We start from the raw sequence: 15,061 nt of genomic DNA on the forward strand, positions 1-15,061 counted from the left end.
TGTAATGAATGTTATCATTAAACTGCTGCCGTTTGAAACATTTCACTGCTTTTTGTCAGCCTCAAATGAAAAACAATCATTCAAACCACAATGGAATATAATTAAACACATTTTCAACTACTCGTTCTCATAATCATGACAAATAGAGAAGAAACTAAAAAATGACTTCAATAATTGGTTGAAAATCAAGTTTTAATATTGTAAAAATCATTGTCTTTGTAATCCATGATGAGAAATAATGGTAGCAAAAATAAACATACAGATAGACATACAGAGTATTACGGGAAACAAAACATATTTACATATCATATCTCACGCTTTAGGAGTCAAGGCAGTTCCCTTTCTGTCACGCTGGGTGGAAACAGATATTATCGGTATATGGTTGGATTAACAGTCAGATAAGAGCTTTTATTAGTGGATTTAGGTAAAATGGCGAGTTTCATACATACGAGGTAAGTGGAACTCAAAAGCTTTCAAATATTGCTGCGTTTGCTGCACTTAGGGACGAAAAATTGATTTTTGGTCCCTTTAATTTTAATGGCTTTGTATTAACTGTCAATACAACGATGTAGTGTCAGAGTTTGTATATGCTTTGGCTTTGCACTTACACACTTCAACCAGTTTGATGTCTTCGTAATCACAAATAATTACAAGACAAACTCAGCTGTATTATTTTACAGATTTTATATTTTATATCATCACATAGTCTTCTCATTAGATTACACACATATCCGCAACAGGAGACATATGAATGTTTTTTTAAAACACATATTTAAACTCTGTTTAATTAGTGGCACATTATATAAAGTAAGACCAGAGCAGATAACTTGATAAACTAACAATACAATAACACAACAACAACAAAAAACTAAAATCCTAAACTCGCCCCTTTTTATCCAACACTCATATCCATATGTAAATGTGCATTACGAAAACAAAGACCACAGATATTACTCTTCAACCTGCCAGACTTGATGGATCTTAATGTATCATAGCATCTTACACCTTAAGGCACATTGTGTTCAGTAAACATCAAACATATTCTTAATCCTTAGATGCCTGAGAAATCTGGCCCAAACTCTGGGATGAAAACACTCAAATACAACTGTGATTGATTGAGCCAAAAAGTGTGAAACCCTGACTATCCGACAGCAGACTCAATTAACTAATAGTATGTATTTGAGAGGATCGTCAGGTCTGCTTTATCTGTAGCTGAATCTACACTAGCAGCTCAAATCTGATGTCAAATATAAACACTTTACACCATCTGTGACTAAAACCAGATTTCAGCCGAAAGAGTAGATCCAGCCGAAGGTTTGGGCTGGTTGGAGCTAGCTCTAGTGTCCTTCTCACGCTGTCTTCTTGCGCAGCACAAAGTAAATGATGGAGGAGATGAACGTGAGAGCGAAGGCGATCCACGCCAGGATGAAGCAGTGACCATACCAGCCAAAGTTCTCGTCCAAGTGAAATTGGTTTGTGTAGATGGAGGCTGCGATCATGATGCACAGGCCTGGAGGAGAAGGAGACATGGGCGTCAGTGAGGCCAAAGGAAGAGAGAAGAGTAGTGAAGATACAGAAAGATACAAAGATACTTACAGGCAAGGAGCTGAAAGATGCCTGAGATGGTGAACCTCTGTCCTTTCTGGAGCGTGAAGAGCTGAGCCACAAACACAAAGATGCCCAGGATGGAGAATATACAAGCGAGCACTGAGCTGGCCTGCACTGCCTGGAGGTAATCTGCAGGGGGAGACAGACAGAGAGAGCAACACAATGAAGATGCTGTGTGTGCGCGTGTTTGTGATGCCAGGTGTGTCCTAAATATGTGCTAAACATCACAATGACACACCCAGGAAACAGTAACGCTACAGTGACACTGTGTTTTTGTAAAATCTTGTCAGAATGGGAGGAATGTTATGTTCAAACACCCTAAATATTTCAGCCCCCTAAAGTCAAACAACAACATTTTATAAACTTGTATGACCAAACCTACACATCACCATACATAAGGTTTAGGAGATAAACACAAGTCATTCATTTCAGTTTTGCTACACAATTGGGTCTCTTTGGTGTTATATGGCAGCATCATTTTGAGCTATACTGGTCATAATTTGCAATGCAAAACATTTTTATTTGGATAACTGCAAACCCATGGTGTGTCTCCAATTCATTTACGTGCCCAGGTTCTGGGAGGATGCCAGAAGAAATAGCACTATAAAATGAGATTGCAGCTGCATGTTTGTACACCTTTTCTTTTTCATATCATTAATCAGAATCACACCCAGTGAGGCCTGACGAAAAAGATTAGCTGAGATTTTGAGCCTTAAACTCTTAATAAATGATGCCAAAAGAAAGGTAATTTATGCATGAATAATTGTGGTTATGTTTTAGAGAAGGGGCTTTAATAAAATGCGGTTATTTCAGCCACTGGTGTGGATTAAAGGCAGGACAAGGAACGCTAAGTCTTACAGTGTAGCAGAAAATCAATTAAGCATTGTATGCAAACTTCTGTTGAATTACAAATTATGTATTTTAAAACTTCCTTTGTCACTCTGCTTCTTAGCAGCACGGGCGGTGAGTCTGACTTACCCTGTGGGTAGTGTGAACCTGTGGGAATATCGGTTAAGTTCCACACTCCGTTAGTTTGTATCCACCGGCCCCACACATCAGTGGAAATGTTAGGCATCATCCACCAGGCCTAAAGGGGAAGGGCAGAGAAACAAAATGTTACTTTTAAAATCATGTTTCGACTTTATCGCAGCGTTTGCATAAATATGGATAACCAACTTACACTGCTGAAGGAAAGTAAATGAATCAATACTAGAGCAGGAAAGAAATAGGGAAAGTTCAAAACAGGAGAGTGTGTAAACATAGCGGTAGAGCCAGAGTGTGTGTTCACCCTGTGTTCTGACCATGGACTGTGTATAAGAAGTGGACTTGGATGCTTAAGAGTGGGATAAGTCGTTGGAAAAGAGTTTTTGCAAAGTTTCGCAAATCTAGGGTCACCATCTAGACATGACGCATTTTGGCCATTGCAATCTTGTTTTCTGGTTGTCGCGATCTTGGGTTTTTTGAAACCAGCAGTAACACGAGAGGGTGGAGCTAAGTACAATCGAACTCTGAACATCACATTTATAGGGCGACCAAAATGTTACAATTAACTTTCATGAACTGAAAACAGGGTTAATGCTGTAAGACGAAAACGCGGATAACACCAAATCGGACAACGCGGTGGTAGCGACCTGTCGATCACAAGGTAGCCCCACTCTAAAACATACCGAGCTTTATCGTCTATTTTAATCTCAGTGGGACCATCATTTACAAAATTAACATCATGCTGTATTAAAGAAGTCTTGAAACTAGCGATTGACACTGTAAACATATTAGGAAAATGTTTGCTGAGGTAATAAATCAAGTCGGGTAATTTTCTCGTAGACTTCTACATAATCTGACTCCTTTTTTCAACCGGTGTAGCTGCCCCCTGCTGGATAATAGAGAGGATGCAAGTTTAAAGCACTTCCGCATTGACTTTACTTTTCAGACCCGGAGGTTGCCGTTTGGTTCTGACGTGTATTTGAAGACTGCAGGCAAAAGGGATGATAATCAAAGGGGGAATGCACATCCGCTGTCACTGTGGCATTCCCCAGGTCTCACTCCAGTATGTGCAACACTCACTTCAACACAGGCAGGAATCTGACATATTTCCATGTGTATGTGCACCGTCAAAATGACACTTTGCCTGCAGTTTAAATGCACTCAGTGGCACCAGGTGACGACACCATGGCCACATCTGTCAAATCTCAAATGTGTGGTCCTAAAAAGAACAGAGCACTTAACTTTTTGCTGTCTGTCAGCATGCGAGAAGAAGCACATCACTCTTCAGCTCTGTTATTTGAACACTCAAACTAGGGTGGAGGTTAGGGATTATGCAAGGACAATTATGCCTTGAGGCCGCGAGGAGTCTATGGAGAATGTGGGTAGTGCTGCTCCGTACAGGTGTGTGGAAATAAAACCTCCAACACTCCAAACAGCAAAAATGTACTTACATTGTCAATGGTGGCCACCAGGAGGACGATGACGCCTATGATGTGAAGGACAAAGATGGCAGCGAGGAGAATCAGCATGATGACGAACGGTGCTAGAGAGAGAGAGAGAAGCACAAGAGGAAACTTGTCACACCACTTTCCACCTTTTATTATGCAGGATGAATATAACTGGAGGGCTAACAACCTAATAAAACACACACAGCTACTATGAGCAGAAAGAGTCAAATGTGGCCAATAACAAAGGCTCCATACTTCCTGCCTGGTTTCAGAAAGGCAGCCATTAATGACAGCTCCATGCACGCACACATATCTTCATAAACACACTCAGAGCAGCAAAGCAAGGCTAAAACCTGGCACCCACTCAGGGTGTGGCTTCACAACTTCTAATTACTTTGAGTTACAGCTAACGCTCTTCCAGTAAAATGCTTGCAAATAGACAGCGAGTTAATGTTCATATCGCGAATGCAGAGGTGTTGATATATATTTGTGCAGACAGAGATCGGAGAGGAATCAGTTGGGCAATACTGTTTGCGAGAGTGTTAGGGAGGGAAGTTCATGGCGGGTAGATGAGTTTGGGCTTGTCTTGTGCTCCCAAGATTACCGCCACTCCTTAAAATAACTGTCAAGAATACCTGCTTTCCAGCGGCCTTGCTCCCCCCGATTTGAATTACGACACACTAATATACAGCGTAAGCTCTGCTATCCGCTGCTCCTGAGGCCTTTTTACGGTTACTGCAATGGTTATACTTCACTGCTCCCTCCACAGGTGGCTCTGCCCTGAGATATATTTTTTGTTACATTCTCACTTGTGTGGGAACTATCCGCGACTGTAATCCAGTGCCGAGGCCGCACTGGGTGTGAACAGAGGAAGAGGCACATCTGGAATGTGCTGCTTCTCTGCACGATAAAAAGGAGCGGTCAAGGGCTGGGTCCACACACACACACACACACACACACACACACACACACACACACACACACACACACACACACACACACACACACACACACACACACACACACACACACACACACACACTTGCCAGCTCACTCACACGCAACCACAGACAGACAGCCACCGGGGAGGACGCGCTGGTACATATGTGATCACTTCTGATGCATCTTTACAAATACTCCCCATCTTTCATCTGATTTAAAAAGCTACAGTGAAGGAAAAGTTTTGAAACATTTGTATCATTTCTGCCCTGAGAGCTCAAACACAGACTTGTGTTGTCTTCTGCCAGATGAGCAAACTTTAATGAGCAAACTTCTGGATGGAAAAAACAAGTTAGTACGTTGAATGCTCAGCAGTTTATCTTGAATATAAAACACACTTGTGGAATACTTTGATCAGATTCCAAATTCTTGCTTAAAAACAAGACGTGTCAACTGTTGCAGCTGGGATGTTTTTAGATCTGGCTGTGGCGTATTTTCCATTACGCAAAAAGAAAAAAAATGGAAATACATGTGGCTGAGGCAACGTTTGAGCATGAAAGCAGGAAAGTTTGTTGTGGGTCTTTTTAAAAGAACAATTTACATTCAAACACTTTAGCAGTGCTACAGGAGCTGAACACATCTGGAAGGCAGCCTCTCGTCACCTGGCCAGTAAGGAGGGAGTTACTGTTATTCTATAGCAAAGTTACCTGTGAAGGTGAACAGGTATGGGAGAGATACACTCACACACACACACCGGCCTTCACTCTGTTCAGTTTTTTTTCAATAAGAATAAAAACCTGCACAACTCCTATTAAAATACCACAGTTGTATCATTCTGAAGCATCTATGAAGAAGTCAGACACACAGAGGGATTCAAAAAGTACGAGAAGGATCTTTGACTTACTGTTTGATGCCTGTGAATGTCTCCACGTCTAATTCCTCCTGCTCTCAAGGACACTAATTTCAGACTCAGAGTCTAAATGCACAAACACTAGGAGCTAACCGTCCGCCCACTTTTCACCCAGCCCTCTTTTTAAGTCCACACCCCAGACAAGCCTCTAGCTGGTTTAAACATAATCTCCCCCCTCCCTCCCTCCCTTCCAATCTACTCTTCATTCCCTGTCCCACCCTATCTTTCTTTCTCTCTACTTTACACACATGCAAAGGCTCAAGGCCCGCCACTATTTCCACAACTTTTGTGGGAACAGGCAATATATATTTTTTCCTTTTGTGTTTGGTGTATCACTCAGCGGGTGAGGATAATTTTCTCTGGTAATGACTCACTGATGTTTGAGGGGGGAACTCCCATAACATTTCACCTTATTGACAACGACTCTCCGCATGCTGCCATGGTGACAGACTGCAGCCAGGGCCAAATCACAATCACGTCGTTTCTGTTGCGTGTATAAACAAACAGTCAAACTCGCGGGCACACACAACTGTAAGTGTAGTGTTTCTTCCTGGTCGCCGCCCTCCTTCTTTTCCCGCTTTTGTTGCAGAGGAAGGAGTTTCAGGATGAAGGAATGTTGTTGGTTGTGAAGGGAGAAGGAGGTGGGGGCAAATGAGTGCAAGTCATAGCTTGAGTGAGAGAGGGAGGGGATGAGAACGGAGGGAGGAAGAGATGAAGGCAATGAGAGAGGTATTTAAAGGGGTTGGGGTTTGTTGGAGACGTTTCACATAGATGCAAGTTAATTAATTATTACTCACCATGATTGTTTTATAGCTGTTGACTGATATGATCCTAATGATTCCAATGAGTCAAAGTCATCTGCTCCTTGAAGGGATCACATGCGTTTAGTTTGAGGGAGAATCTGTTGACAGACCTGAGACTTGATCTAATAATATCACATCACATATTAACATTTGCTTGTTCGTCACAGAGCTACAAATTGTGGTTCCTGAGAGCAAATAACTGTAACTCGTCTAATAATTAAAGAAGGTCACCATAAAGTATTGGACAGTTTCAGAGAGCCAGGAGGATATTTATATGTTGGACACATTCTTTTTTTATTAATCATTCTTCATACTTTTTTTTTGTTTTTTTGTGCAAGTAGTTTAATAGTTTTTTTCATTGTTTTAAATGTTTTTATTTTCTCCTTATGACTCTATGACTCGCTGATAATGTGTTTAGTTAGGATATATATATATATATATATATATATATATATATATATATATTTATTTATTTATACATATATTGTCATGATGTGTATTTTGAGTTTCTTCAACCTGTGTCTCACTGCCTACTGTTTTAAGAACATTAAAATAAATAGATTGCAAAAAAAAAAAGAAATTCACAACACACAGCACAGTAAAAAGACACCAAAACAGCGTTTAACTAGATTCTTTTCAAAATAGTTTTATGAAGTGGTTTGATTTTAAAACAGCTGTAAAGGTTTGGGCGGGGACATACTTTAAGTAGAGACCATAAATATCTGTGGGGGGGTTCAGTATTCAGCAATGATACTTAAACATGAAACATTTGAAATGCTAAAATACTGAAATAGTTGAACTCAAAGTGAAATTACTACAAGAAGGTCAAATGTATGATGGAGTATTTTGGCCCTTATGGGTAAAACATGTGGGGTAATATTCAGAGAACAAACTTTAATATTCTCTGAGATTATAAAGTTATACATTTGCGAGAAACAATCTTTCTTTTGCCAAGAAACCACATCGCTTCACTTTGCGAGGTTGGATCAACCTAATCTCACCACAGGGCCCCCCGCTTGTCGTGTCTTATGCCTTCTGTTGATGATCTAATCAAATTATACTTTGCAATCAAATTTAGCAATAAGGAAATACTTGTGATTTTAGCCAATCAAAGATATCTGTTGCACCTCCTCACTAACATGTGCGTGTGGAATTCATGGTTTACCGGTCTGTGGTGTGATGAAGTTGAGCCAGCCTTGCAAAGTGAAACCATGTGGTTCCATTTCTTGACAGAAAGGAGCTCCTTTTCGTAGACTGTTTTTCCCCTCACAAATGTAGGACTTTATAACCTCAGAGAACATGCAAGCTTTTTTCTCGTAAATGTACAACTTTAATCTTGGACATTGTTTTTTCCTTGTAATATCCCTCCCCCGGCTCTGTCGTTGATTTATTTGTACCCACAATGGCCCTAATATGCCGTCGTAGAGATTGTAGTTAAATACAGAAAATAACAATAAAGATATAAATATGAAAAGTCTACTAATAAAAGTCGGGCAGGAAAGTCAGATGCACACAAGTAGATAGAGACAGACAAAAATACTCTGGGCGTGGACTGGGAGACTGAGGTCACTTGTTTGCTTCGGGTGAGTATAAAAACATGCAGATACACCAATAGAAGTCTGAGTCAAAGGCTCAGCAGAGCACCTGGTCTGTCTCATGTCAGGCTGCCTCAGCCTCAACTATAAGCCAGCAGGATAATAACTGGCTTCAGAAGTAATTTACCTGCAAATACAGAGACCTTGAAATGCAGCAGAGCCTGCTGGAGTTTACAGCACGGCCACTTGTGTGGCTACAATCTGCTGGGGTCAGGAAGTTACACACACGCGCACGCACATGCATGCATACACACAAAAACACTATAGCCTGACCTCTTTCTTAGGAATGAAACTAAGGCTCTTCTCCTTTTGTGAAAGCTAAGATGAATACTGTGTAGTTTAATGTGGTTGTCATGGAAAATAACCTTTTTCATACGTAGACAGAGGGAAATGTTGAACTAAATGAGGCCTCTGCCATGGTAACACCTTATGCACATCACCCATTTCCATGACAACACTATCACCCTCCACGGGAGCCACAGTAAGTAATATACCACCCATGTTACTGCTTAAAATGGCTGAATGAGTCTTCATCAGGGATCCTACACATCACCCAGACTCAAATGTCCAGACTTCTCTGACCATATTTGAGTGCAAATAGCTATATGTTTAATATGTAAATATATGGTTTTAAAATCCAATTGTTCACATGTGTTCTGACTACGTGTGCTAGTATGCTGGCAAATATTTGCCAGAAGATTGTAGCTCGATGCTGTAGCTCAAACAAATCAATCTGACACCAAACCCAGACAAGTTAATGCACGCTATTTTATTCAAGCTGCAATGCTAAAACAGGGCAATGTTATTCTGTTTTTGTCACGTAAATAACTGTATAACTTCAACACTTACAGTAACAGAATGGATGTGTTCTGAATGAATGAATATATACTTGCATTACTTTTAACATCGCTCAGGCTCTCTGGCTGTATGATCAGTTTATTTTATAAATGTATTAGAAAAACAGAATAGGGGCAATAGTCTGGAAATACAAATATTTTTCCATACTGATTAAGAACATGAAAATGATTAAAAATCTAATTCCATAATCTTCCATATTGCAAAGCAACCCTGATCCATTCATTCATGTCCAACAGTCTGAATTTTAGACACCACACCGTAAGCACACTAATTAACGTCCTAAGTGTTGCAGCCAAATCCCTATGGGAAACAAAGTCAGTCAATTGAAAATTTGCAATTCAGGTTTGGAAAGTAGTTGTTTAATCTTGTCAAAATCTACACTACTCCAAAGACCGACTCAAACAGCTACACCCAAGCTCAAAGACCACACCCTACTTGCATATGAGTATGGTGATTGGGATCATTTCAGGACCTTAACATTTTTTTGTTGTTGAATGATCTTCAACTACATACGACGGCGTATTAGGGCCATAGTATAGGTTAAAAAAATAAAGAGAGAGAACTTGAGATAAAAAAAAACAACAACAAAGAGGTTTTTTTAGTTGTAAATGTTACTTTACTCTTGAAATTCTGAGGTTTCTTTTCTGGGAATATGTAGTTATATGAATATGTCTTGTATAGCCCTTATACACCATCTCAACTATAACTTCTGGTGAGACACAACCTGATCATAACGTAAAAAAACACAGGTGAGACTAACTGAGAAAAAGAATTGAGGAGAAAGAATGTAGTCGGACCTGATTCTGCTATGGGCGTGTCGACCCCACCTTGTAGGTGAGCTAATCCAAGGTTTGTTTTGTAACATACAGTTATATGGCACTCCCTCCTGCCTGTTCCACATAGCATAACTCCAGAGTTATTGAGTGAAACCAACATACATGCCTGTGGAATAAAGGTTTTCGCCACTTGAGTTATGAACATTTTTGGGAGATGAAATGCCATGAGTCATGCATCCGCCATCTATCAATTTTCAGAGTAAAAACACGAGCAAGTGTTTGACCACGCCAACGTCAACTCTACGTATCAGGGGGGCGGGGCAGGAGCTTAGCCGTAACACGTTTTTTTGGATCCAAACACAAGTTGGCAAATCAGATGCCTTTATAACTACTGAAGACCAATGGGATCGCTTGCTCAACAATCAGCCCTTTGTCGTGCTGCCATTGCTGATCAGTACTGGAAAAACCAGAGTCATAAAGGATCACTTGTGATATTGTCCAATCTGCTAAGTGTTGTGTGCACAAGTATTAAAGCTGAAACCTTGAAATACTTTCTCAGGGTTTGCTGGTTGAGTGGTTCTATTGGTTCAAGTGCACGGTTTACTATGCAACGTGGGGTCACTGAGGAGCTGACTGCATGGCTGCTATTCAAAAACTGACTGAAATCCCTTTGACATTTTACATGTTGGTAAAATTAATTACGTGGCTTGTCAAGAGGACAGTTACAATAACTTTTCCAACATCCTCAACAAGCACTCCTCTTTCATAGTATCAAAGCTGTGGCGCTGAGTCTTGCATTCTTAATGGCTGGTTATTTGTTAAGTTGGCAATGTTAGACATCCATCGCTTTGACACATGTTACATTGGTCAGAAAAAAGAGCATCAGCTGAATGCCAAAAATATCAAATTCCTTGTGAATGGACAAACAACGCCTATAGATGAACAGATTGCTATTTTTGGTTGAGTAATATCAAAATCCTTTGATTAGGTGTTTGAGAGGAGTCTCAGTGAGGGAGTATTTCAACACGACTGTGTGAAACAAAGCCAGCAGAGCGGTGCCTACATGCCAAGGGAGTGAGCCTGACCACAGCCAAGTCACTGCTGCTTTACACAATAGTAAAGCTCTATGTCTGTGGTCGACTGTCTCACTCTGCTCATTCCTTCTCTGTCTTACACAATGTCGCACCCTGCCCTGAGATTTCTAAACTCTTATTAGAAAACAGCCCAAGTGTATATTTACAGGATTTCATAGACTTTGGATGTGAGTGTGCTTCCAGTGTCACCGGGCTGGTTTTGATGGTAAGTTACCGCACAGGCATGTCAGTCACACACATACTCCCACGTATATCGACATACATGTACACATCTTATCTAAAGTAGTGATGCATACTCATCATCCTCTAAGAGAGTAACACATTGCCAGAGGCACAGTATTAACAACACGCGCACACACACACACACACACACACACACACACACACACACACACAGCTTCCTTTTTCTTACTGTTTCATTCTCCAGTAATAGTCACCTCCCCAGTGTATGCCCATGTTATGGCCTTCTGCCTGACAATGACTCATTATTTTAAGGAAACCTCAGTTTCACTTAATCAGTAAGGAAATAAAGGCCTTAAAAAAATCATGCATATTCAAAACGTTGAAGTGTTCAGTCGTGGACGAACAGGCAGCATGGCAACGCTAAACACTGCATTAAACTCAAGCACAAGCTAATTATTATGTAGATTTACTGCAATATTTATTTTTCATACCGCCTCTGATTGACCTACCCTGATATTATTACCAATCTCACTCCTCATGGCTAAACCTATCCAGCCCAACCAACCAAGGCAACAAGTACTAGCCAATTAGAGGAGAAGTAGGGTGGGTCATTCCTTCGCCATAGTAGGAAAAACATTTGTGACGATGTGCTGTCATTCTTCATAATAATAAGCCATGTGCTTTGGTTGTTGCATGGGGAGTTTGTCAGAACAATTGGCCGTTTGTTTTCGGAATGACAGGCTCTCTGTCCAATGGGAAATCTTTTGGACTATTGAGGTTTTGAAATAATGGGCCTTCAGAATAATGGTCAGTCCCATTGGTTGCAGGTTCAATTTAGGATTAAAATGACCTACAGTTTTATTATTATAGTATTGGTAAGCACATTTTAAATGACCATTCCATTCCATATGGTGTACAACAGGGTTCAGTACTTGGTCCACACCTTTATCAATTGCACATGATTAAAGAAAACCAAATTATACAAGACACTGTACATTTTGACAGCTATGCGGACGACACACGACTCTCTACATATCGCTAGCACGAGCACCGTACACCAAAACAACTAGACACTAGGAAACCATCACTATGATGAACAGTTCATTTGGTTTGTACTTATAATCTATCACATTACTCATTCAATATTTATTAATTTGCACTATTTATATTTGTTTACAATTAATAGAACCCCTTCACTTGTATATAGTCATTGTATGTTATTGGTCATTCGTGACCTATTTTAGTCAACTACTTGGATGTACATAATAGCCATGTTTGTTTTTACCTATCTTTGATAAGCTTTGTAGCCCTTGTTATTAGCTGTATGTCTATTTCTATCTTCCAGTAAATTGTTCTGTGTGTCAATACATTGTGAACAACATAAAACTGGAGTCAAATCCCTTTGATTTCCACTGTTTAAAATGTTAAATGTTTTTTATGTATACAATTTGATGTCAAGCACTTTCAATTGCATTTGTATGAAATGTGCAAAACAAAACAAGTGTGTTCAGTATTTTTTTTACATACACTGTTAAATTGTGTTTGAATTGTTGTGCATAACTCTACATTTCAGTTTTTCAGGAGGATAAAATATTGATATTATCAGAGAAGCTACATAATGTGGTACAAGGCAAAAACCCATGTAGGAGGTAGACAGATTGAAGTAAACTTAGAGTGAAGGGGCAATCAAAATCAAATTAAGACATCAAAGAATATGCTGAACGTGTAGCTAAGAGAATGTTTCTCTCAGCATTTGCATGCGCCCTGTTGGCTGCCTGCCTTGTGGTTTGAATGAAAATCAGCCAGGAGCAGCTTCAGGAGTCTATTATGAACCAAGCATGGCGCGCTGTACTTTTTGAAGGCTGCAGTACAGCTTCAAGTGGGGCGAACATTGTGTGTGTCAGCTGCGGTGCCTTAGCCGCCGTTTACATTCAATAAAAAAAGAATTCCTCATATTTAGTCGAGCCGGCCCGTTTCCATGGTTACTGGCCAGGGGTTTTCATTCTTGATTCACTTCCTCACCCTGAGCGCTCTTTCTGTAGACCGTACTCTTTTTCTTTCCCCTCCCTCGCTGACATTACTACATTTAACTCCAGTTTTCTCCTCACGTGACTTCTTCTCCTCTCTGGGAACATTTCTGCTCCTCCTGTTTCCTGCTCTGTGCCACCCCTGCGTTTATGTCGCCCCCACAAAGCTTTGCTCTCTCAATGAAATCCAGACATACACACACAGTACTCTCGCGCCGAGTCGAAAGAAAACAACTCCTGGCTGTAGCTAGGCAACTCCAAATATGAGTCATCTCACTGCCGCGCCCATCATCAACTGATCAACCCCCCCCCCCCCCCCCACACACTCATTGACACACACACACACACACAGTTTCAGCGCCTCTTTATGAAGCATTCAAACTGTGTGGCCGTGTGGTTAATCTAATTCCTCACAGCTCTTATTGTAACGTAGTGTTGAGGAAGAGGTGAAAAACAGCTCTTTTAAGTGTTAAACTGTGAGAACATCACCAGTCTGCCCTCAGTTGATAACATCATGACCACAATGCGATGACTGATCACAACTTGGCAGAGTCAACAATCGTCAGATGGTGGAAACAAACTAACAGTGCTCTTGTTTCTTGGCGGTTTGGGTTATGTACAGATAATATCTGTGTGGCGTTTAAAAAACATTTATTAGATATGTTTCAGGCCAGATAGCAGTTGGGAAGATCACTGGCTGGCAATGAAGATTTCATTTAATTTCAGTAAAGTATAGTATGAAATGCAAATAAATATAAATTAAACACAAAAGTTAGGTGGTAAATGAATCTTCAAACGTGACTTGCTGCACGGCTTATTCCAATCAATCAGATGATGGGTTCAGTTTGACAAAACAGAGAGGAGATTATTTAAAAAGAGGGCAAAGGTCAAAGGACCTGAATGAGGGTCAGGGTGGCATGAGATCTGTCAGAGGGGAACAGATGTATTTGAGTAAATGCATATCTAAAAAAAAATTCTAAAGAATAATTCAACTATTCACTATAGTTAATGGTATTGGCAGATGTGAAACAATAAATATGAATTGAATAAAGTGTGTGACTGTGTGTGGATAGGTTGAAATGAATTTATCAGAGAAATGGACAGTTGCTGATTTAGTGCAATGCAGTACCGCCATCTAGTGGACAGAAAAGTAGATTGTGTCCAAGGTTTGTACAGGCCATACTCAGTAGATATCCTACTTAAGTAAAAAGTACTTATCATGCAGAAAACTGGCCCTTGTGACTGACAATTTATTATATATTATATTATTGTTATTAACGATGTATCAAAACGTATACCAAATGTACTGTTCTGAGGGTTCAACAAAATGTATTTATTTTTTTGACTTTTCTCTAATCATTTCAATTATATTCAATACTACATCATTACTTTGAAATACTACATTATTACTTTGAAATACTACATTATTACTTTGAAATACTACATCATTACTTTGAAATACTACATCATTACTTTGAAATACTACATTATTACTTTGAAATACTACATCATTACTTTGAAATACTACATCATTACTTTGAAATACTACATCATTACTTTGAGATATTAAGTCATTACTTTGAAATACTACATTATTACTTTGAAATACTACATCATTACTTTGAAATACTACATTATTACTTTGAAATACTACATCATTACTTTGAGATATTAAGTCATTATTTTGAGATACTAAGTCATTATTTCGAGAAAGTCTGTCATGACTTAAAGGATTTTTTTTTCATCACAATGCTTATTCCTCTTCTTTTACTTGCCTTAATGGGCTTCCATGGAGATCATGAAACTAGCAACAGTTGTAAGTTAGCATTTTCCACC

At 39.7% G+C, this 15,061-nt stretch overlaps 1 protein-coding gene across 3 annotated transcripts; it reads right to left on the minus strand.

Annotated features, from left to right (window-relative positions):
- Window positions 1-174: 174 nt before the first annotated feature.
- LOC115012046 (epithelial membrane protein 1) lies at window positions 175-15,049 on the minus strand. Of its 3 annotated transcripts, none has more exons than XM_029437464.1 (5): window positions 5,884-5,954; window positions 4,044-4,135; window positions 2,587-2,695; window positions 1,597-1,737; window positions 175-1,510 (listed from the first exon to the last, which is right to left on the minus strand). In XM_029437464.1, the coding sequence occupies exons 2-5, from the start codon at window positions 4,119-4,121 to the stop codon at window positions 1,350-1,352; spliced, it is 489 nt and encodes a 162-aa protein (XP_029293324.1). In that variant the 5' UTR covers window positions 4,122-4,135; window positions 5,884-5,954; the 3' UTR covers window positions 175-1,349. The 3 variants fall into 3 exon arrangements, with proteins under 3 accessions (XP_029293324.1, XP_029293326.1, XP_029293325.1); XM_029437466.1 differs by lacking the exon at window positions 5,884-5,954 and adding an exon at window positions 15,001-15,049 and having other exon boundaries at window positions 1,350-1,510; XM_029437465.1 differs by lacking the exon at window positions 5,884-5,954 and adding an exon at window positions 6,687-6,822 and having other exon boundaries at window positions 1,350-1,510.
- Between the last annotated feature and the right edge of the window lie 12 nt (window positions 15,050-15,061).

Source organism: Cottoperca gobio, chromosome 8, assembly GCF_900634415.1.
Source record: "Cottoperca gobio chromosome 8, fCotGob3.1, whole genome shotgun sequence".
NCBI classification, from domain to species: Eukaryota; Metazoa; Chordata; class Actinopteri; order Perciformes; family Bovichtidae; genus Cottoperca; species Cottoperca gobio.

Excerpts from the sequence above, each read along its gene's own strand:
- LOC115012046 (XM_029437464.1), bottom strand. The coding sequence starts at position 4,121 with ATGCTGATTCTCCTCGCTGCCATCTTTGTCCTTCACATCATAGGCGTC. Across the intron at positions 1,738-2,586 it reads AGGTTCACACTACCCACAGG|ATTACCTCCAGGCAGTGCAG; the intron begins GTAAGTCAGACT and ends CTCCCCCTGCAG. Across the intron at positions 1,511-1,596 it reads CATCTTTCAGCTCCTTGCCT|GCCTGTGCATCATGATCGCA; the intron begins GTAAGTATCTTT and ends CTTCTCCTCCAG.